We start from the raw sequence: 24,088 nt of genomic DNA on the forward strand, positions 1-24,088 counted from the left end.
TGAGTAAAGTCAACACAGTCGACTTTGTTTAGGTCTTCACTTTTCACGTCATTTTATCAGAATTACTGAGAAGTGCCTGATTTTAGTGTTTTTAGAAACACAATACATGTAATCCATATAATAATAATAGATGTTAAGTTTGCATCGGGGATCAATTTTGGTTTTTACCCAAACACCGATGTGTGTTAGCAGTGTATACTCAGTACTTTCCCGAGTCCTGTGAAAAAAATATCACAGGCATGTTACTCGGGTGGGATTCGAACCCACAACCCTTGCAATTCTAGAGCAGTGTCTTACCAACTAGACTACCGAGGTTGCCCGGCAGCTAGAGGCAGTTCGAATCCTATGTTTTGGCAGCGGGTACCGCAACGATATAATAGATGTTAAATTTGCATTGGGGATAATTAAGAATATTAATTTTGGTTTTTACCCATACACCGATGTGTGTTAGCACTGTATACTCAGTACTTTCCCGAAAAATCCAATCATTTCATGATTTATGTAGTGCACTGGATGCTTTAAGATTTGTGCTGTATAAGCAGCTCCATATGTAACAGGGTTCTGGTAATAACTACATGTATAGTGTGTGGATAGATATTAAATACATACATTGTACTTACTTTAATTTCTTAGAGTATAGAATTGTAATATGTAACACATGAAATCATTATAGAGTCCTTCAACTCAAAGGCAATATACAAAATTGGAGTTAATCAGCTCACTTTAATGTACACACCAGTACCAAACCTTCATCTTAAAATATTTCTGTCAAAAAACGTTAAAACCAAGAAAACTGTGTACCACAAAACACACTTACTTAAGGCCTTTTTAAATAGCAACAATTGAATTTAAAGCGTAACCTGTACAAAATACTTGACATAATACCAACTATTGTTGTACAAAGCCACTGAACACTTTTGGTAATTACTAAAAATGGGCAAAAAAAACGAACTTACTGCGCATTGAGAAATAGAGAGCTGTCTTTTAATACATTGTGAGAACAGCTCCCCTGAAGTACTTTTCGAGAAAGAGGTAATTTCTTAATCAAATATTAAAAGGCTATTCTATATGTTTTTATGCATCTGAAAGCACACAAATTTGTGCAACAAGGATGGGTTTTATTTTATTATTCTCTCGCAACTTCGATAGCCAATTGAGTCCAAATTTTCATATACTTGTTATTTTTTTTGCATATCTTGAGATACCAAGTGAGAATATTGGTCTTTGACAATTAGCAAAGGTGTCCAGTGCCTTTATATGTACAAGTGTCTGTCAGTGGCACAGAGCAACACATAATAAAGTGATGCCAAATAAATCTGAAGGTACACTCTTAAGATTATTTTGTTTCCTTCTAGTAAGGAGTCAACAAAATACAGTTTGATTTGTATATATACCTCTTACATTTGACACCATAAGCTGAGCCTACACCCTCATTAACAGCAAAGGAAGGCCTTTCATTTGCTTCGTTGTTCCAATCTACTTTAACATCAGTGGCCGTTGCTGTACTATGGCTCTGATGAACACCTCATCGGCTCATTGCAATAGCTTTTTGTACAATTGCTTTCACGGATCTGTCAAAATCAACAAAAGACAAACTTTAATATGTCTACAAACAATGTGAAATCTAAACAGACAATTACCTCAATGTAGCCTGTACATGTATATGTAATTGTGCACGTTCTTGTGCTTGTTCTTGTAAATATTTGATGTGCAATTTTGTTAATGTGTTTTGTTCATGCTTGCTGGCAAATAAAATGAAATCAAAAAGTTTGATAGTCTGCACCAGAAAATATCAAATGCAAAAATAAGTTAATGGCCTGAAGCTTGGACTCTAGCAATCTTTCTCAAAGGGTAAAAAGAGAAAACCTTTGAGAAAACCAGCTGAATATTTGCAAAACAACCAAGTAAGATCTTATATTGTAGATCACAAACTATCAAAGATGGACATTTTTCATTCAAACCTTAAGCTTAACACATATCTGTAATGGCAACATAATCTAATGGTGTTTTTTTTAATTGGTTATGTTTGTTTGGTCTCAGCTGTCAGCTTGTGTGTGTCTGTTTTTTCTGTTAAATAGGAAACAGATAAAAAATAATATTGTTTGCTTCACTTTTTCCTATATTATTGACTCATGTACATGTACATTAATTTTCAGTAAATCAAATAGTGTGATATATGTATTGATTAATTATTTGCTTTTCTACAATGTATGTATCTCTTATTGATGAGTCACCAGTATGACATAAATGTTTCCTGTCGTAAGGACAAATCCTATTACAAAAATCAGATTGTTAAAAAAGTACCTACCGCATCATTTTTCCATTTTTGTAACTTATACTTGTAGAGGGCTAGTTGTTCATCATATTTCCCAACCTCTTTAAGACATTTGTCATCTTTGACTGTACAAACAAAATGAAATCTTTGATTAGAAAGGACAAATCAATTGAGAGTTGAGACAAGTTAAAAATGTTTGTTTAATACATTATCAATGTTTTTAGATGTTAAATTTGCATCGGGGATATAGAAAATTTATTTTGGTTTTCTCCATATACACCGATGTATGTTAGCACTGTATACTCAGTACTCTCCTGAGTTCTGTGAAAATGACAGGCATATTACTTCGGTTGAAATCTGCCATATTTATTTTCAAATATTAGACCGAGTAAAGTACTTTCCCAGGTAATCACTAAAAGAAACTTATCAAAATGAACCAGTCAGTTTCGATCGACACAAATTCTTCAATCCTATTAAATGGGAAATATTTTAAAATGCCTACCTCGATATGAACTGTCCACTACAAATTGAGTCACCTTGCGCAGATCAGCACCATTTGCACTGAAATTAACCTCACAAGTACATTCCCTGTCTATTTTGACGGCATACTTGACAGACAAGAACTCTTGACTTCCACAAACGGATGGTTTACTATTTCTTGATATTATACTACAGCTTGTATCAGTACATTCCACATCCGTGGCAGAAAGATCGAAGTTGGATCTAGCAGAAACAATGTAGTTCACGTGCCTTATCTTGCCTTCAGTGACGGTAATGACTGGTTCGTCATTTCCAATTTCAGTAATAATTACTAAACAAAATGAAAACGTTGAAAAAGTAGTTCAAAGGAAACACTGAAATTTTACATCAAGGAAGTATTATAATCAGGTACTAATAAATCAATGAAAATACTGAAAATATGGTACTAAAAATGGACTACGGGTGTAGGACTAGCTCAAATATTCAAATTCTTTTGCAGTTTAGATCTTGTATGATTTCAATTCAATGCAACAGGTTGGTTCCGGGGGTTTCTGGTGTATTGCCAATATCGCACTTAACCACAACAAATCTTCAATTCCTCCTCCCAAAGTTATTCTTTCTCCTCAAGATATTTAGGCAAACCAAATCGAACTTCAAAGGTTTGGGTACTTTTTGTACGAGACAAAACACAAATGTCCACAGACTTACATCAAACTTACGCAGTTTACATATAATGTTGGTAGTAAGCTTCTCTTAAAAATTAGATTTAAAAAATCTTACCTTCATCACAATGTGAGGTGTTGCCTGGTAAAATGGGAACTGATCTGTAGAGTAACAAATCACTTAACAATCACTTTTTAGACTTAAACAACATCACACAACCATAACATAAAATGGTGCAGCCATATTAAAACCATGCATCAATTCACTAACGTCAAGTGTTTCTCTGAATGTATCAATTAACTCTCAATCCATTACTAATACTTACTGCATTCACTGTTTATCAATTTGCCATGACTAATACTCAACAAATTCACTGTTTGAAACTAGCCTTTCCTCAAGTCTAATGTCTGCTACTCACTGATACTCAGTGCATTCATTGTTTATCAATAAGTCATTGCTAGCCTTTCCTCAAGTCTAATATCTAATACTCACTGATACTCAGTGCATTCATTGTTTATCAATAAGTCATGACTAGCCTTTCTTCAAGTCAAATGTCTGATACTCACTGATACTTAGTGCATTCATTGTTTATCAATAAGTCATTGCTAGCCTTTCCTCAAGTCTAATATCTAATACTCACTGATACTCAGTGCATTCATTGTTTATCAATAAGTCATGACTAGCCTTTCTTCAAGTCAAATGTCTGATACTCACTGATACTCAGTGCATTCATTGTTTATCAATAAGTCATGACTAGCCTTTCTTCAAGTCTAATATCTAATACTCACTGATACTCAGTGCATTCATTGTTTATCAATAAGTCATGACTAGCCTTGCTTCAAGTCTAATATCTAATACTCACTGATACTCAGTGCATTCATTGTTTATCAATAAGTCATGACTAGCCTTTCTTCAAGTCTAATATCTAATATTCACTGATACTCAGTGCATTCATTGTTTATCAATAAGTCATGGCTAGCCTTTCCTCAAGTCTAATGTCTGATACTCACTGATACTCAACGCATTCGGTTCCATTTAAGATACAGTATGAATCTTTTTCGCAATCACATGGATCTCGAGATGCGCATACCTCTAGTGGAAGCTTGTACACGCTGTACTCTGTGCTTATATACAAGGATGCATCATCCTTTATAATGTTGAGAATTGGCGACTGCAATAAAACAAATTAGAACTAGCTGTCTGTCTACTTCGCTGATTGAATACAGCTACAATCCGGGTCAAAATACTTAGGACACTATTTGCATTGTGACTATAAACACTCTGTCCCCCGTACCCCACTCAATGTTGATGGGAGCGCAAGCCCTGCAATGAGAGCCATTGAAAGGCTGCACAGGGCCTTGGTGCAGTGGCCCAAAGGGGGATCAGGGCCGTGGTGCAGTGGCCCAAAGGGGGAACAGGGCCTTTGTGCAGTGGCCCAAAGGGGGAACAGGGCCTTTGTGCAGTGGCCCAATGGGGGAACAGGGCCTTGGTGCAGTGGCCCAAAGGGGGAACAGAGCCTTGGTGCAGTGGCCCAAAGGGGGCACAGGGCCTTGGTGCAGTGGCCCAAAGGGGGAACAGGGCCTTGGTGCAGTGGCCCAATGGGGGAACAGGGCCTTGGTGCAGTGGCCCAAAGGGGGCACAAGGCCTTGGTGCAGTGGCCCAAAGGGGGATCAGGGCCTTGGTGCAGTGGCCCAAAGGGGGCACAGGGCCTTGGTGCAGTGGCCCAAAGGGGGATCAGGGCCTTGGTGCAGTGGCCCAAAGGGGGAACAGGGCCTTGGTGCAGTGGCCCAAAGGGGGCACAGGGCCTTGGTGCAGTGGCCCAAAGAGATATTGCCAGGATTGTAGATCATGAATAAATAAACAAAAAGAAACAAATCCCAACTTGCAACATGAAACAGTAGCTACAGTCTACACGAGTTGATTATTTTAGCATAAGTTGTCTTGAGAATAAAGTGGTACAAGATGACTATTTAAAGATGCAAACTTGGCATTGTGGCCTGTGGTAATTTACACCAGCTACCTGCTTGCAATTGTTAAACTCATCGAATGAATGCAAACATTTAATACATGTAGAACATTTCAAAGCTTAAGATATCCCAGCTTACCTGTGTTATGCCATCTAAAGTCAGGTCAATTTCTTCAATCATTTTTACTGCAGAACCATTGAAAGCTGCCTTGACGACTGAATTGCGATCTGTTATTAAATTAGCATCAGACTTACTGTTAAAACTCCTGTAGGCAAATGTTCCTAATTCTACTAATAAACCCAGCTTACACAGTGTACATGTTGCTCCATCTTTTACCAGAAGCCAGTATGAAATTGAAAGTTATTCCTAGCAAGGGATGTGTACTGATCAAATTTTCCCTTTCTTTATGAGATTTTCATAAATGTCTTTGAATGTTGAAACAATGAAGATTAGTTTTATCTCACATACATTATTCTCTCTTAGAAACTCCAGAAATCAAAGCTCTCAGTGTTTTTCTGCTGGCCACTGTTAACATTCCAAACGTTTTAGTTCCTTCATTCACAAACTAACTAATATTACAGAGAAACAAAGTACAGCACAGTGTTTAGCATTAAAGAAAAGAGAACATCTTATTCATTCAATAAGTGAAGAAAACAAATTAAGTTTCCCAAGTTAATCTTTACACACCTTTCCTAACTAACCAATTACAGGAATGACGTGTTAACGCACAAATTACTGGAAATGTAACACGATCATTCTCCAAAACCACAAATGAAACAATCCTGAAACTCTACCTAAAAATGAGCTTAGAGATAGCCAATTGCAACGAGTTTGTTGTCAATGCATTTTGAGCACAAGTGAAGGTCTCGGTTTGTAAAATGAAAGATGTCAATAAGTTTCCTAACTTCAAGACATTTGTAGATTGAAAGATAACTCACCTGTTCCAAGGAACATTAAGGTTTGACCATTAACCTTCCCCTCCACTGCAATCTGCACATAGCTCACATTGTCTTGTACCACAGTCAATGAAGACTGGACTAATTTCTCAAGCAGGGGGTAGTTTGTAAGAAATAGTTCAAAATCCGGGTCACCAAGTGGGTATTTTGCACCACACTGAATTAAAAACATATATATTACAGTTATTAAAAATTGGCAAGTTTAAGGGCGAGTAGGTATACACATTCAAACAAGGGAATTTAACAAAAGAGGACATCAGAGTCCACGGTTCAGGAAAGGTCCACAGTTAGGAAAACGTGTACAAAACCAATGGGAGCTGTTGCCAAAAAGAGGGACAATAGGAGGTCTATGGTTGTAGGCGTTGCGTGAGTTGGTGTCTGATTGAGTAATTGTGTTATAATTTGATACAAAACCAAAAAACATGCTGTGAATCTTTTAATACTATGCTTGGGTTAGAAAAATTACAAGAATATGTAGGAGAGTTGCTATATAAGGCTAGAGTGATTGTGCAGCTAAACCAACCACGTCTTAGACCAGGGTCGACCAGTGACTAGCTAACCAACCAGGTCTTAGACTAGGGTCGACCAGTGAATAACCATAGAGTTATATATAAGAACTAGAGGGCGCACGAGTGATGCTTCGTGCACAAACGCCATGGGACCGCAAGATGACAAGCGCGTCATTCTGCACGCGCGTTGAATATGAAATACACGTTTGAGTTTTTTTTTATTGAACGCTCACGCGATGCTGTTTGTTCAACTTACAAAATGGCCGCACAAACCACGCTGTGAGATAGCTGTTTTGTCAACTTAGAAAATGGCCGCCTGTGCGCATACCGGAGCGCGTATATAGGCCAGTGTGCCCTCTAGTTATTATATATAACTCTATGTGAATAACTGATCCATACAGGTCTGGGAATCAGGTTTTCTGACCCAGTCTGGGTACCAGTTCCTAGTCCAGAGTTGACCTCTTGTTATTATTATTTACCTGACCGGGTCGGGGATCAGGTACGTCACCTGTGTTTGGTTTGGACCAAAGATCTGATGGCATCTGAGTGCCCCAGTACTCGGATGTTTCAAACACACTCATGATGTCAATCATATCGTACACACAAATAGCTGAAGTTGGTGGAGCATGTCTACAAACAAGAAAAAACAGGTCTCATTAGTTTATTTATAACTATCATCCTATCCGATTTGAAAATCTTATTAAAGACAAAGTGATTATTGTCAGAAAAGTATACAAATCTAAGATCTCAGCAGCCAAGAATAATTCAAAACATTCACGTTATTAAACAAATCATTGGTACATGTTTTCAAGGATATGGATTTTAAAGATGTTCAATTTGCATCAGGGATAGAGAATATTACCTTCACACAGCGCATCAGATAATTATTGAACTTAAACAATTTAAAAGACTTGTAGGAATCATCTGAGAAGATTCTGACTTACTGTGGTGCGTTGAAGACGGTATACACACTCTCCGTATCCATATCATAATAAGTATCCTCTGTTGAGTAGAGTAACAAGCACAATCAATACTCAATATTTAGGAACCTGGCGTTATATACGGGGACTGGAAGGCCTGATTATGCTTGAAGGGTCCAAGCCGCGATATGCTTATTGCACTGTTTAAATAGTTTACAAGTGATGTTTGAAGCTTTGCATGGTGTGAATAATCAGAAAAAAATATAAATGTTTTAATTTTTCTTGTGTTTATGTAATTACCCTTTTTACTGTTTACTGCATGTTAATTTTGATGTTTTCTTTTCCCTTATTATTCTCGTGTAAAAAGAGCCGGTTTATTCTTGACGTTTTCAAACAGTTTACTCTGCTCATCTTCATTTTTTTGTTTGTTGTATTTTTTCTTTCAAAAAGAAGTTTTTACTTACGAATATCATTATACATCAAGTTCGAATCTTCTTCTCCTCCTGAAGATGCAACACAACCTAACCTGGCCTTCTGGTAGGTTAAGAATTTCAATTCTAAGTTTGTAAACGACTTTCCTCCAGTATCATTCTGGAAAATAAAAAGGTTTTAAAGCTGTCATACTAGAGGGAACACCATTCTCCACTGCTGCACCAATATCTTTTAAACCAACTTTTTAAAATGGTCTCAGGAGTAACTTCTTATTTCTGATGATGTAAAGATAAAAGAAGCACCTCACAAACCATTTCTTTCTATAAAATAACAAAAAAATAATTTTCTGTGATCCCTATTGTTTTACATTTGGATTCCTAGTTTGAGTGGCATGATCTTTCTGTGTGGATTTGTGCAATGGTTTCAGAAAGTACTTCATGCAAAGTGTCTGGTAGCAAAAGAGCAAGACAAAACCTGTGAGAAATTTATTATTATTAAGTAATAAACCTCAAGGGAAACTAACACGGTAATAACGACAAATTCATAAAATCATTTTGACAACACTTGTTTTCTTTTCAAGCCTGCAAGTTGAATCTATAGTTAGTGTAAATATGTGCAGACAATCATTTTGACAACACTTGTTTTCTTTTCAAGTGGAATCATGGAATCCTTTAGAATTATCGTAACTGGAATTATTGATTTGACCAACCTTGCAGACTCTGGCTACCCTTGAGTAAACAACCCTTCCAGCGTTGACATGCTCAGTTGCAAACTCACGAAAAAAGAAGTAGACAAAGTCATCATGTTCAAAAGGTTGTCCAACAAACTGTGGAACTGCACACACAATACAAAGTGGATAATAGTCATTAATACAGTTAACACATCACTGAATAATATTTTAACACTTTTTAATTCTCCCATGATACTAATGTAAAGAGGAAAAGGTCAAAAATATACATTTAATTTTTAATTTTTGTACTTTCAGGGACGCTTTTTGGTGGAAGGTTGGCCTATTACATTGCAATTAAGTTTCTGTTAACCTTGGTTAGTCAGTAATGACCAACTTCCCTGATGCCTACAATTATGTGCATGGATCTCATATGACTCATTCATACAGCACACATACTCAGACTGCACTGGTTCTTTTAGTCACTATCACTACATGATACAGCACACATACTCAAACTGCACTGGTTCTGTTAGTCAATATCACTACATGATAAAGACTGGATAGACTTTACAGGAAATCTACAGTCAAGATGTTGGGGGTTTCTGAAGCTAGAGACCTTAAGCATATGTTTTCAAAGAACATTACAGAATTGTTTTTTTGCTAACCAAACAGTTGCTGATGCTAGGAGTCCACTGGGCCAGCGCCAGTTGGTGCCAGTTTGCGCCAATGCAATTTACTGTGGCGCCTAGTGTCGCCAATAAGGTGCCTAGTGGCGTGTAGTGGCTCAAACTGCCCCCCAACTGGCACGTGGTGGCCCGTAACGGCACCAAATTTGAATGGGGCGGCAATTTGAAATTTTCTTCGCGCCAATTGCATCGAGCAATCAGCGCCAAGTGTCCGCCAAGTGGCACCAAATGTCGCGAACATATCGCCCTTTGGTGCAAACAATCCGCCTATTGGAATCCACTGGAATTATGCGCCAATGAGATTTTGCATGACATCCATGCACAAAAAAAAACTATATTAAAAAAAAACAAAAAAAAACAAAAACTTACCATTCAGCCAATTTGGAGTTTTTATGTTGTCTGTACCTTTCGTAAATGTAGGACTACAGCCTGTTTGATTTGCTAGAAGAATTCCGGATTCACTTCCTTCCACTGGCATACCAGACGCAGAAAAATACTTACCCTCTTTGAAAAAGAAAACAAAAGAACCAAACTATAAGTAAATGCAAAGTGAACGTAAATACACAGGATAAAACTTTTAAGATTAAAGTCAATCAACATCTTGATATTCACATCAAAAGTTTCATATAAATCACAATCTGCATATACATTGAAAAAGTTTGAGTCCAGTGCACCTAATCATTTGACCATAACACACCACATCTTTAATATGGCTAAAAAGGAGATGGAATGGTAGTTCAGGGTTCAGTTGTTGGTGACCAAGGCATGAGCTACAATCAACTTAGTCTTAAAGGAACACGTTGCCTTGGATCGGACCAGTTGGTCTATAAACAGCGTTTGAAACCATTTGTTATGAAAGGCATTATGGTTAGAAAGATGTTTTAAAAGTAGAATATAATGATCCACATAAGTATCACTCAAAATTGCAAGGTTTTCATTTTACGTTGCTAACTAACACGGTCGGCTATTTATGGAAGTCAAAAATTTGACTCCCATAAATGACCGACCGTGTTAGTCGACGAGTTAAAAAGAAAACCACGCAATTTCAAGGCATGTTTGTGTAGATCATTGTATTTTACTTTTACAACATCTTTCTAACCATATCAATTTTATAACAAACGGTTACAGAGCGCTTTTCAAAGACCAACCCGACCGATCCAAGGCAAGGTGTTCCTTTAATAATGTCTAATTTATCACTGATCACTGATTATCAGTGGCATGTCATAGCCTAGCAGTTTATAAGAGCATCATACTCAAGCTCTGGTGTTTCTGATCAGCAGATTGTGGGTTTGAATCATCCCAGCCAAGACACCTGTGTCCTTAAGCAAGACACTTAACCATGATGCTTCGTACTTCCGATGGGACACAAAGCCGTTGTCCCATATGTTGTGTAATGCACATAAAAGAACCGATAGTGCACTTATTGAAAAGAGAAGGGGTTCGCTTTGGTATTCCTGGTTTGATCAGCAGCACATTGCGCCATAGCACCTTGAAAACCATTACATGGTGATTTAAAGTATAGATCTCATACTTCAAAACACAGCTCCACATACCTTGCAGGACAAAAATACTGAATGCTTTGATACGCCCCTTAGGGGTGTAAGAAAGCATTATATAAGAACCTGTTATTATTATTATTATTATTATTAATATTATTGTTATCTATTATGTTTAAAGCATTTGAATGAGTTAGCCATATTACCTGCAGGCAGATAGAGCCATGTAGAGTTCTGTTTTGGATCTGCAGGGGCGACATTTTTGCCCCGGTAATCTGTGGCTTCCATCATTGTGTTATTCTGAATAAACAAAAGTTGCTCTCATTTTGAAAACTGATATCAGTAAAGATTATCAGGAAGCTTTGATTATCTGATATTGGTTAGGGAGATTGTGGTTGGGGGCAGACAATTTTGGACAACTGATTAGTTGCGAAAAAAATAATGTAGCGAAAAGATGATAGTGAAGCTTAGTTGAGTCAAGGGCAGAGTTGAGGGGAGTGAAGATAAACCGACCATGTTGGTATTTTGTCACTTGTTTCATTCTGATTTACTGGGATAAGACTACTACAAAAATAGTTGGGACTACCTGTTTGTTGAATCAATTGTGTCACTCACGACTATTTACAATGTATGACAATATAATTCACTTAGGAAACACATTCAGACATACTCATATTCCTTTATTCAGTGAGCATAATTTTTACTCTTGCGCCTGCGGCAAACATTTGGCCGCGATGCATCAAGGGAATTAAAAACTAGTCGCGACTAGTGTTGAAGTTGCGACTATTTGAGTCGAACTAGTCGGGTAGTAAATTTCACTAGTCGCCCAGGCCTACTAGTCCTGTTCCTACCTGTGGGTTCACAATGTAACACTTTGGTGACTGAGCATCCGTTCCACAGACAAACAGGCAATCGTCTTTTGGCTCAATTATAGTCACGTAGTTGAAACACTGCAAAAAATAAAGGACATTATATAATAACACGAACAAATATTATTTTCTAAATTCCTGGTATTAATTATTGAAGAAATTATCACGCCTTGAATATATTTGCGAATAAATTACATGAAAAACATATGACACAAAAAATAAATTTCATACGCAGGTGTTTTTGCCAAGTGAAATCGACCGTAAACCGAACAATCATGTCTAATGTCCTAATTAGCATGAGGTAGATTTAAAAAAGAAATACATTTTTTGACATAGGAACATATGCAGAAAGAAAAACAGACATGACAGAAGACACAAAAACAAAGTTTCACTTTCTTAAAAAAATCAGCTCTTGGGAACAGCCACTGATCATCTGATTTACAAAATAAAAAAGGTAAAGAATAAAAAAAGGTATGAATCAAGATTTGCATAATATTAAGCATAAAAAAAACACAGCTACTGAATATGATACCTAGATCTGCCATGCGTACATACGCATGTTATGGAATGGGGGCAGCCATTAGCCTATCTCCAACGTTCATCTTCTTCCAGCACGTGACTTTTAGCGCGTCTATAGTGGTTTAAGGCCAATCTCCTATGTTCATTTTTTGTGCGTTAAAACCAGAATGTGACTTTACAGTGGGTCCATGAAGAACCAGGAATTTTTTTGTACAGCTATTGGGGTTGCTCTAGGTGGTATAATATATCCTATATCTATGAAAAAAATCAATATGCAGTTAATTGTTTCTGCCTATTTCAAGCAACCTGGCATTAACTTTTTTTTCCATTGTACAATAATTAGCAGGAGTTATTTCTTACCAGCACTTCATCAGCACATAACACTGAACGTGTTGTAAAATCCACATGATGACTCTAAAAAACAAACAATGATAAGATTAATCATTATTCTTTGCTAATATTTCATTATTAACTCTGGTAATGAAACCAAGATGCCCCAAAGGGAAGAACTTATTCACTGTAATTCCAAAAAATAAAGAAACTTGTACGGAAGATAATCAAAAACTAAACAGCTGCACTTTGGTTCTTACATTTAAAGGCAGTGGACACTATTGGTAATTGTCAAAGACTAGCCTTCACAGTTGGTGTATCTCAACATAAGCATAAAATAACAAGCCTGTGAAAGTTTCAGATCAATCGGTCATCGAACTTGCGAGATAATAATGAAAGAAAAAAACACCCTTGTCACACGAAGTTGTGTGCATTTAGATGGTTGATTTCGAGACCTCAAGTTCTAAATCGGAGGTCTCGAAATCAAATTCGTGGAAAATTGCTTCTTTCTCGAAAACTATGGCACTTCAGAGGGAGCCATTTCTCATAATGTTTCATACCATCAACCTCTCCCCATTACTCGTCATCAAGAAAGGTTTTATTATGCTAATAATTATTCTGAGTAATTACCTATAGTGTCCACTGCCTTTAAAGACATTGGACACTATTGGTAATTGTCAAAGACCAGTCTTCTCACTTGGTGTGTCTCAACATATTCATAAAATAACAAGTGAAAAATTGAGCTCAATTGGTCGTCGAAGTTGCGAGATAATAATGAAAGAAAAAACACCCTGGTCACACGAAGTTGTGTGATTTCAGATGCTTAATTGTGTGACCTCAAATTCTAAATCTGAGGTCTAGAAATCAAATACGTGGAAAATTATATCTTTCTCGAAAACTACTTCACTTCAGAGGGAGCCGTTTCTCATAATAATATCAACCTGTCCCCATCACCCGTTACCAAGTGAGGTTTTATGCTAACCTCTCCCCATCACCCGTTACCAAGTGAGGTTTTATGCTAATAACTATTTTGAGTCATTACCACTAGTGTCCACTGCCTTTAATGTATGATTCTTAAGGGAAAATCTGATTTTCTGCATGTATTTTAGTTGTCTGACTTGCAGCCTGTCCATATATTGCATGTAGAACAGTAGTGTAGAACATTTTTAATGTTTTTTTTTAAAACCTAGGGTTGTAGTTGAGTGTATGAGTCAAAGTCAAGCTTTGTGCCAATAACTGAACTGTGGCGTGTCGTGGCCGAGCGGAAGAGCAACTGATTCAAGGGTGTTTGATCAGCAGAATGTTGGTTCGAGTCCCGGTCGTGACATTTGTGTTCTTAAGCAAGACACTTAACCATGATTGCTTCGTTAAGTTGGAGAGGTAGTGCTTTCTGCTCTACCAGCCAGGCTTCTGATGGATGACACCCAAGCCTACGTACGTATGGACTGTAAAGGGGGAGGGGGAAACAAGTTGATTGTAGCCCACACCGTGAAGTGGCCTTCAGGCCTTGTGTGTCAGGCAACTTGCATAATTTTTTTTATATACAAAAACTGTGTACCGTTTAAATGCACCCACCGCATTATATTAAAGGATGAAATATTTACACATATATGTGTCTACCCTGCCAGAGTATAAACTGTACTTACAACATTCCAACTCGCCAAATCAATGGTATCCAAACTTTCTCGACCACCAACGTAAAGCACACTGCCATTCAGTACCAGTTGATAGAAGTTTGACTGGGTGTCATTAAGTATGTATTTACCCATAACATCTGTAATAAAAACAGAGAACAATTCACCCTGAATTAAAACCTTTCTAAATTAAGAATCGTAAACGTGTCAATTAAGGTCAAATTGAGCGTAAAATCCAAAAGAATTGGTATAGCTCATGGTGGAAAATTCTTACTAAAAAAAAGTAAATTGTGACACAATCCGTTGTCTGAGTGAGAAGAAAAATAGCAAAAAACTGTGCACATCTTTAAGTATATTATTAACTTAAGTTAAATGTGGGTCTTCAAGTTCAGGTTTCTTGACTTTGACAGCATTTCAAACCAAAATATTTGTATGGGAGACTGATACCACTGGTATAACAACTTTATAATACATGGGGTTAAAGACACATTTTTATTGGGGAAAAAAACAAAAAATTGGGAATACCAGTCCGTTAATTTACAATTTTCCATTTTTTGGGGGTATATATTTACTTACGACAATAACCACAAAATCTGTTGGCACATTCAAATGTACCAAGCAATCATTTGCATATTTGATTTCTGAACCTAGGAGTTTTAGCAGTCGATAAACAACACCTGGTGTTGGCATAGTAATAAGCTCAGATGACAACGCCCAAAGCCTAATATGTGACCGTATACTATAAACAGTGTCATCTTACAATAATAGCCAATTTGGTTCAACAATTGGTATGCCAACAATGTGCAACGGTTATAGTTCATCCTTTTTATGATTAACTAACAAACTTACATTTATTGTTTAGTGGCTTACCAAAATAAAAGACTATTTGATCTACATGCACTGTTAATTTGACATTGAGCTAAATCCACTTAATGTAAAATTGTATTCTTCACATATGCTCAGTTCACAGAAACAATGAGCAATTTTTTTGAAAATCTGAGCTCAGAGTTTTATTGTCCGTTTATTTGAACTGATTTAAAAACCTGTCGGCTGGTTTTAAATCAGTTCAAACAAACTGAGAATAAAATTTCCCTAAACTTCTGCAGTCCATAAACTTCTGCAGTCAAACTCCAACCCTGACGGCCATAATTTTAAGTCCCTCCTTGAAAATATAAGATTTGAGTAGGAGCATGCATGCATGAGGGTCTGCACGTTTATAGCCCAGTGGCAGCGGTTTGTGCAGTAAAGACAAGACAAGACAAGACAAGACAACCAGGCATAATATCTATCAATTATTACCGGTAACCGTTTAACTTATTCCAAAGAAACATCTTATAAAATGTCATATAAAAATAATCAACTAAAAAAATAAACTCACCTTGAAATGGTTTTTTGTTTTGATAGAGTTGCTCTGCAACATCTGGGTCAATCACTACGTGTATCTGTGAGACACAGACATGGATGAGGAGAAAGCCGAGACTGGAAGGGAAGAGAAACCAGGAAAAAGATGACATGATGGAAACAGTCACAGTGTCTTCATCTGCCTAGTAGATTAGTTTCTTCAATATCATCAAAGGTTCAGGTTTCCAGAGACTGAGTGACGACAGTGCTTCTCTGCTAGGATAAAGAAAAACAACAAATAAATATGAATCGAATCAAAGTTCGAAAGGAACACTGAAAATGATTTGTGTTACAACAAGGATAAAGGCATCACTTGCATAAAACATTTGACAGATCATAGACACAAAAAAGGCCTGTTACCATACCTTTAGTGTAAAATGCATGACTCAACTCTATTTTCAAAATGAAGTCAATAAAATGTAAAAGCAGTGAAGCTTGTCACTATCAATGTACAGTAGCGTGTACGGGTGGCTTTATTGTGTTATCGTCGTACTGTTTGGTACTACACATTTTGCATTGTCTACACATACATGTTGTTCATACTGTACACTACCACATTACCTGTACTTTGAGCTACAAATTGACTACAGTAAGTCAGTGTAAAGCTCAAAATGTCCACACTTTAATCTGATTAGCGCTGGTGTAATGGTGATACATTGTATAGTGTTATGTTACTTCCTTGTTTACCATTACTCAGTATGCTGATGTAAACAATGTGTGTTCCATGGATATTGAGATCCTTTATGCAGATAATACAATTCACAATTCACAGTTTAGTGCCATAGACCTTTTCGCAAATACTGGGGCGCGCGCGTAAAGCTTGGAATTAGGTGCATTGTGGTCTAGCTGGTATCCAAATTTGATCCATATCTATCCCACAATGCACCTCATTCAACAGTCTGCGCTTGCGCATTTGTATTTGCGAAAAGGTCTATAGTGTGAACAGTTGTTCATATTGCATTATGTATGCACTACACTGAGTTTTGTGTATAACTAGAGATTTTAATTAAATTTTTAAAGTTAATGTCCTTTTTTAGTAAATCAAGTTGTGATGGTGTACATGCATTGTGCTTCATGTTGATTGGTTTAGAGGTTCAAGGGAGACTGCTAAATGTACATGTAGCAATATCATACATTTATTTCAAGTGCATTTTGTACTACTTTATAACCAATGTATTCTCAATTGTAAATGTAAAGTCTGTGGATAAAATTTCATTTTAGAACAGGGCGCATAAAGACAGAGTATGGAATCCATCACAAAAAGATCACATAAAAACTTACATGGAAGAGTGTATTTTGTTTCTAAGCAACCAGTGTATGCAGAACAGATGTGTAAACTTTTGACATGTGTGTTCATAATAAATCATACTTTACCGTTTGTCAAACATGAAACCAAAACTGAAACTTGTGAAAGTATCACCTCTCAGTTGAAACTTTCCCTTCAAAACTCTGCTTCTATTTAGTAATGAAAGTAACTTGAGGCTGTTATTCGTTACTGTACAATCGAGTACATAATACATGGGATTTGATGCCGAATGTTTAGGTGTAAGTTTGAGCGAGGCACTTTTGTTCCTTAAAGGGTATATATGTACTTTTTCCTAACAAAAAACACAATGTCCACAGATTTACATTAAACTTACACAGTTTGAAGATTATGATAGTAGAAAGCTTCCCTTGAAATTTTACTTACTGAGGTGTTGTAGTTTTTGAGAAATGAGTAAAAGTAATAATTTTCGTCTCAGTTTTAGCATGTAAAAACGTATTAACCAGTTATGCTATGGTTTTGGTATAATATCATAACTGGTTAAGGGGATTTTACATGCTAAAATAACTTTGGTCTCATGAGACCAAAATTATTTTGTGACTTGTTTTACTCATTTCTCAAAAACTACACAACCTTAGTTAGTAATATTTGAAGGGAAGCTTTCCACTATCATTATCTATAAACCCTGTAAGTTTAATGTAAATCTGTGGACATTTTGAAAAAGTACCCGAATCCTTTAACCCACAGACAGACTAAACATGACCAAGGTACCATAACATGGACATCAACAAACGATAAAAAAAGCAGACTCAAATACTGCTTTATCAGCCAAAAGCTTATCAAAAAAGAATTGGGTGATAAAACCATGCATAGTCAAAACATTTACACCAAGTGCAATATTATAAAATATAAAATAAAAAGTATCAAAAAAATTACATTGAGAATTTAATATCTTACAATTCACTGAGTTAAGTCTTTTAAAAATCATATCCAACTTCAAAACTGCCTGATGGAGACATTTAACTGAGTAAAGTCTTTTTAAAATCATATCCCACTTCAGAACAGCCTGATGGTGACATTCAACTTGTCTCTTTTTTTGATCACATTTTGGTTTGGGTTTTCATTTTTTTTTTGGTTTTGGGCAAAAATGTTGCACTTTTTACCATTGAACATAGTCGGGTTACAAAATAGTCCATAACACCCAAGCAGATCCTTGCCATTTGATTGGAGGATTGTCCGTCACGTGATAGTAAATAAAAGTACCAATACACGCTGAGTCACTCACCATGCTTTTTCGTTCCATCCGAAAAGTACCATTGCACGCTGCCAGAGTGCAATGGTACTTTTCGGATGGAACGAAAAAGCTGAGTAAAAACATCACTGCGTGCGCCCGTCTTTGGTAACGCAGCAGTGTTACTGCAAGGCATATTAGTAAAACTACTAGCATTCGGCTTCTACAATTAAAAATTGTAGGCCTACGCTTTGTTTGTTTTGAAAGTTGTATCTTTCAATCAAAATGACAAAGATTTACTTGGATGTTATATAAAACAAATAATGAATGTTTTTCATTCGTGCAATGGTGCGAATATGTTCATTCGTTGAAAGCTGGAATGTTCCATTCAACTTCAACTCATGAACATATTCGCACCATTGCACTCATAAACATTCATTATGTGTATAACATTACACTGCTATACAATTCATAATGAACTTACTATTTGTAGTATTGCTTCTTTAACTACAGAACTGCACACTCAATCTGCTGACACAATAACAGGAAGCTCTTGTTATAGTATGCAACGTTTTTCTCAAACATAAATACCAGAAAACCACTCCCTCCCAAACATGATGCAGGATGGACAATTAAAATTAAAACATCATTACTTCCTCCTTTTAAGGATGTACAATTAAGTACGTAATTATGTGTGTTTTCAAAATATGTAAACAAATATTTAAAGCAATATCAAAAAAAGAAACCGGAGTCAAATGCAAGAGATGAAATGAATTAAAATGAGTTTATTTGTAGGGGTTCAAATATGAATTTACCACCTCTTCAAATTCAAATTTTTAACTCTGACTATATTCTTTGTTCTCTTTGATTTATCTAGTTTTTATCCACATCACCCCACGAAATTACTGAACTGTTACTGCTGTTTTATTATTATTAGATGTCTGTCACCAGGGGTATGTCAATCCATTAGCTGGTTCATAAGGAAAGCACTGAAGTATTTATGGTAGCAGCAAGTGATATAATCCTGTTTCTAGGCAACAACGAAGGTCACTCTACTGTACCTCCTTTGTCTACTGCAAGAGCTAATACATCACTTTTTAATAGAAAAAAGAAAGGGGAATTCCCTGTGAAGATAATTGATCAGTTCAAAGCGCTCAGTTATGCGTTAATCAAACCAGGTGAATACAGGAAACCCTAGACAATAAGCCCCCCAAGCCACTCCTTTCAGCTGCTTTCTGCGCATGGCTCATAATGTGTTTATTGTAACTGCATGTAATGTACAAGACTGGAAAACCTGGGCCCAATTTCATAAATAATAATAATTATAATAATCATTTATTCATTTATATTGCGCCCATTCCATAAAATGTACACAAGCGCATAACAAAATAATTATAAAAATATAACATTTTACAACAGGAAAATATACAGCAATCCAAACAAACTGAAAATACAAGAACCTTACAGGACAATCCGAAGAGTTAAAATTGCAAAACATAAGACAGACCAAAACAAACTAGTAAAGGAACAATAAATTTAGAATTTAGAATTTGTTTTTCATCAAGCAGTATTTTAAAACTGCTTTATGAAATAGGACCTACAGCAATATTATAGTGCTTTTAACATCTGGCCAGTTACATATTGAACTGTTCAACTCAAAAAGTCTGGAGCCTGGGTATTATAATTCACTTTGTATTGTGCATTTGGTTTTGACTCTTGCTCAATGTACATGTATTTCAATCAAAGTGGTCCAGTAACAATTCCAAGCAACAAGCTTTATGGTCTTGTGGATTTTCTCTACAATTCCATCACTGCTGAGAATGTTTTGTTTACGTCTAAAATTCTTGTACAATCTTCCACACACATGTAAGCTCCATGGTTTCTATCGGCTCTACAGACAGACCAGTGGCTTAACAAGGTTGTACTGCAGTGGAGTGAAGCAGAGCTGTGTTCTTGCACTGACCCTCTTCGGAATGTTCTTATCGCTCCTGCTGTCATTTGCATACGGCTCATCTCCTGAAGGTTCTTACTACTGTGCTAATTACACATGTACAGTGTGCCATTGACAGGCACTTGCTATGCGCAGGCTGGGCTCAGTGGATTAGTAATACATGATCTTAATTTCAGTATTTCATCAATGTGCCAGATCCATCAAAAATATGTTCGAAACTGCAGGAAAGAATGTGTTCCAGTTAACAATTACCCTCGTATTTAATTAACAAAATGCTACATCAAATATCAGTTGACTATTCAAAAATTATAATTTGCTGCTCAATAAAGCATTCAGTAATCAGTGTACACAAAACATGTTTGGTCTAAACTGTTGTCATAAACGTCTGGACATACATGTAATCATTTCATTAATTTTAAAATATAAAATACAATTTGTACTTACTTCCTTGTGTTACATGCAATGGTTGGAGAGTGAAATGAGGCATTTAATACGGGTAGGTGTTCTTTTGTGACGTAACATCAGTGCTGCTATGATACATAACAAATAAACGATCCCTATTTGGCCTTTGACCCCAAAATCACAATGTTACCTTCCAGCGATAATTCAGTTTGGTTCTGGTATGTTTGAAAAGATTTTAACATAAAAGCATGCCTCCAAATAATCCACGGCACTTACAAAAATTGCTATGGTTCTATGCGCTACTGTTAATGGTGCCCTTTACAAAGTTCCACTACAAATTTACATTTTCCTCATCCTAGAAGTGCCCGATGCCCTAATCAAAGGAACATTTATGTGGCCCTTCAAGAGTGAAGTTCAAGGCCTGTAAAAGTACACTAAGCAATTAAACACGTCCCTAGATTAATTTATGGATCTCTAATTGAGATGGGACAAACTCAGAAGACCTGACAAGTTGTGATGAATCATTGTAACAATCTTTTTGTTTATAAAGCGCTTTATACACCCGAAAAGCGCTTTCATCATCAGTACCCCTAGTTAACGTTTAAGGTGTTCTTTCCCTTAAAAAGCAAGTAATCACTCAAGGTGCAAGGCCTAGAAAGGCAGACAACCTGACACCGATAGTCCAACTCGGTGTGGCTCGGCAGTTCGGCAAGCAAGTAGGCTGGTGCCCGCATGTACAGTGCCGGTGACCAAAATATAAAGCGTTGAGTCCAAAAACATGCGATACGATTCTGTGTATCATTATTTTGTGGTTGACCTTTTATGTTTAATTCAATGTTTTAAAGGAACTTGTAACTAGGCCAATGGACTAAGAGTAAAACTTAAGAGCAAAGTAAGTGGTAGGCCTAACTTATTTTGAATTAAAAATGTTTGGCGGCCACTTTTGAGTGTTTGATCAGTCGATGAAATAAAATAACTAAAATTTAAATTAAGGGTGATTTAGCTTTACTTGTATCATAGGAGGTCCTGTTTTCGAGGTGTCCCTAAAATCGTGGTAAGTCTTTGACCTCTCTGTGCGCGATGTAAACAGTCCCAAGATAAAAATTGTGTGGTTTTATTTGCCAAGCAAAGAGTCTCCTCTCCCTTGACCAAAACTTAGAAACACGTAAGGCTCCACTGGTTATTTGCACTTGTTTGTTTGGTATTTTAGGCATTTCTACAAGGTACAAAAATATGTCATAATGTTGAGGCCATACAAATATTTGCCCACCGAACAAGTCTCATCAAGCACTATTTCAATTCACAATTCATGATGATCAAAATCATGTAACTGAACATTTTGCTAGGCATTCTGATAAAAAAATACAGAGGCTTAAACATCAGCTTGTTGATTCAATTTATATCACACAAACATGCAGTTTAGTTATAAGCTTTATTTTAAATATTAAGAAAAAAAATATTTAAAAAAAGAAATAAAAATCAGATTTGAAAGCCAGTAATTATTTACACTTGTTATTATTATTTAATATTATTATTTTTATTTTTTTGCAAGTTACCATGGTAATTTTTGAATAAAATGAAGACAACTGCTGGCTATAGAGTCATACACAGAGTCTCAAAGTACACTTGTAGTCACTGCAGATGTTTCTGCCATGAATGGCTTCACCGGGAAACCAACTTTCTTATTTGCCGTGAAAACAGGAAAAACTCAAAACAAATGAATGGGGCCAGTTGAAGTCATCGAAGATCGGTGTGGTGTGAACATTTCAATGTCCATCAAGTTTTAATAATATATCCTCCACTTACCAGTTTTCACGCTACTATGCCTTTTTCTTTGGATTGGGAAAAAAATAATGATGCCATATATCAACCGACGCCCTAATTATCTTCATTTGTTAATATGAAGTATGCAAACATATATTTTTTTTCTCTTAATATTTACTATACAGCGTATAAAAAAAAAGTGATAATTGAATCAACAAGCTGATGTTTAAATTTTAATATTAATAATAATATTGATATGAGGGTTAAGAAATAAAAATCTCCAAAAATATTAGAAAATGATATAAGGCACATGGCTGGCTTCTTTAAGCCTCGGTATTTTTTTTCCAGAATGCTCAGCAAAACATTCAGTTACATGATTTTGATCATCATGAATTGTGAATTGAAATAGTGTTTGATGAAACTTTTTTGGTGGGCAAATATTTTTATATGGCCTCAACATTATGACATGTTTTTGAACATTGTAGAAATGCCTAAAATACCAAAGTTTTTGCATTAACAAGTGCAAATGACCAGTGGAGCCTTACGTGTTTCTAAGTTTTGATCAAGGGAGAGGAGACTCTTTGCTTGGCAAATAAAACCACACAATTTTTATCTAGGGACTGTTTACATCGCGCACAGAGAGGTAAAAGATTTGCCACGATTTTAGGGACACCTCGAAAACAGGACCTCCTACGATATGTTTGCATACTTCATATTATTAACAAATGAAGATAAATAGAGCATCGGTTGATATAATAAATAATGGCGTCATTATTTGTTTCCCAATTCAAAGAAAAAGGCATAAAAGCGTGAAAACTGGTAAGCAGATGATATGGCCAAAGCTAGCTGAATATGGAGTGCGTTTTGGCGACCCAAACCAAAACTGTTTCGGTTGTTGGTCGTTGGTTCTGCTGTTCAGACTGAACGATAACCGAGTTCGTTGTGCAAATTGTGTGAGCTCGGTTGGTTGGGGTCGCGCCCCGTAGAAACGCACTCCTGGATCCGGATTCAGCTAGTGTGTGATGTGGCCATGCCAAGGATTCAGCTAGCTAGCCTTGGTCCACACAACAAGTGGGGCTAGACTGTGTGATGCTGAGACCGATGTTAAAAAATATTAATCTTACCTTGGTTATTATTACCAGAAATCAGTCTGTTTCCTTTCTGATCTGCTAAACTTCTCATGTGACACAAAGCATTGAATGATATGTGGATGGTAAAAACAAATCTAAAACATTACATTCATTTCCCCTTTTGCATTATGCGCGTTATTTGTGTGTGGTATATTCACAGACATAAATATAAGGAACCTAGTTTTTCAGGGTATTTTACGTGAAAAAATGTTGACAGGTTGCTTACGGACGACCAAGAGAGGGCGCTGCCACGGCTCTCACAGACAAAGGTTCTTTTATGTCTGTGGTCCGTCTCCAAGACCAAATGAACATCAGAGGGACACACACTAAAGGGAATTAATTGTACAAAATTCAAGCAATCTCAAAGTACAAATAATTCACACATCAATTTTCACGGGTTTTTTTCATGAAGATAGTGTAACTGCAATGCCCCTTGTGCCACACATCTGGTTCTTTTACATGCAGTAGAGTTGGTTGCCTTATAAATAACTGCCATTTAACAGATTACGAACTGAAACACTCCATGAAGTTTATCTTTT

General features: G+C 36.4%; 1 protein-coding gene across 4 annotated transcripts; it reads right to left on the reverse strand.

The window, feature by feature from the left end:
• Positions 1-1,182: 1,182 nt before the first annotated feature.
• On the reverse strand, positions 1,183-23,811 carry LOC117295746 (semaphorin-1A-like). Of its 4 annotated transcripts, none has more exons than XM_033778474.1 (19): positions 23,544-23,811; positions 18,787-18,830; positions 15,785-16,020; positions 14,419-14,546; positions 12,803-12,856; positions 11,906-12,004; positions 11,261-11,354; positions 9,928-10,062; positions 8,912-9,036; positions 8,235-8,361; positions 7,795-7,852; positions 7,330-7,480; positions 6,324-6,498; positions 5,524-5,612; positions 4,429-4,589; positions 3,536-3,579; positions 2,778-3,086; positions 2,309-2,400; positions 1,183-1,571 (listed from the first exon to the last, which is right to left on the reverse strand). In XM_033778474.1, the coding sequence occupies exons 3-19, from the start codon at positions 15,918-15,920 to the stop codon at positions 1,506-1,508; spliced, it is 2,043 nt and encodes a 680-aa protein (XP_033634365.1). In that variant the 5' UTR covers positions 15,921-16,020; positions 18,787-18,830; positions 23,544-23,811; the 3' UTR covers positions 1,183-1,505. The 4 variants fall into 4 exon arrangements, with proteins under 4 accessions (XP_033634365.1, XP_033634364.1, XP_033634366.1 ...); XM_033778473.1 differs by having other exon boundaries at positions 15,785-16,023; XM_033778475.1 differs by lacking the exon at positions 18,787-18,830.
• Between the last annotated feature and the right edge of the window lie 277 nt (positions 23,812-24,088).

This window comes from Asterias rubens, chromosome 10 (genome assembly GCF_902459465.1).
Source record: "Asterias rubens chromosome 10, eAstRub1.3, whole genome shotgun sequence".
Taxonomy (NCBI): Eukaryota; Metazoa; Echinodermata; class Asteroidea; order Forcipulatida; family Asteriidae; genus Asterias; species Asterias rubens.

Coding starts and splice junctions, on each gene's coding strand:
- LOC117295746 (XM_033778475.1), bottom strand. CDS start 15,920: ATGTCATCTTTTTCCTGGTTTCTCTTCCCTTCCAGTCTCGGCTTTCTC. Junction 9,037..9,927: donor AACTCCAAATTGGCTGAATG/GTAAGTTTTTGT, acceptor TTGTGTGTGCAG/TTCCACAGTTTGTTGGACAA. Junction 4,590..5,523: donor CTTTAGATGGCATAACACAG/GTAAGCTGGGAT, acceptor GTTTTATTGCAG/TCGCCAATTCTCAACATTAT.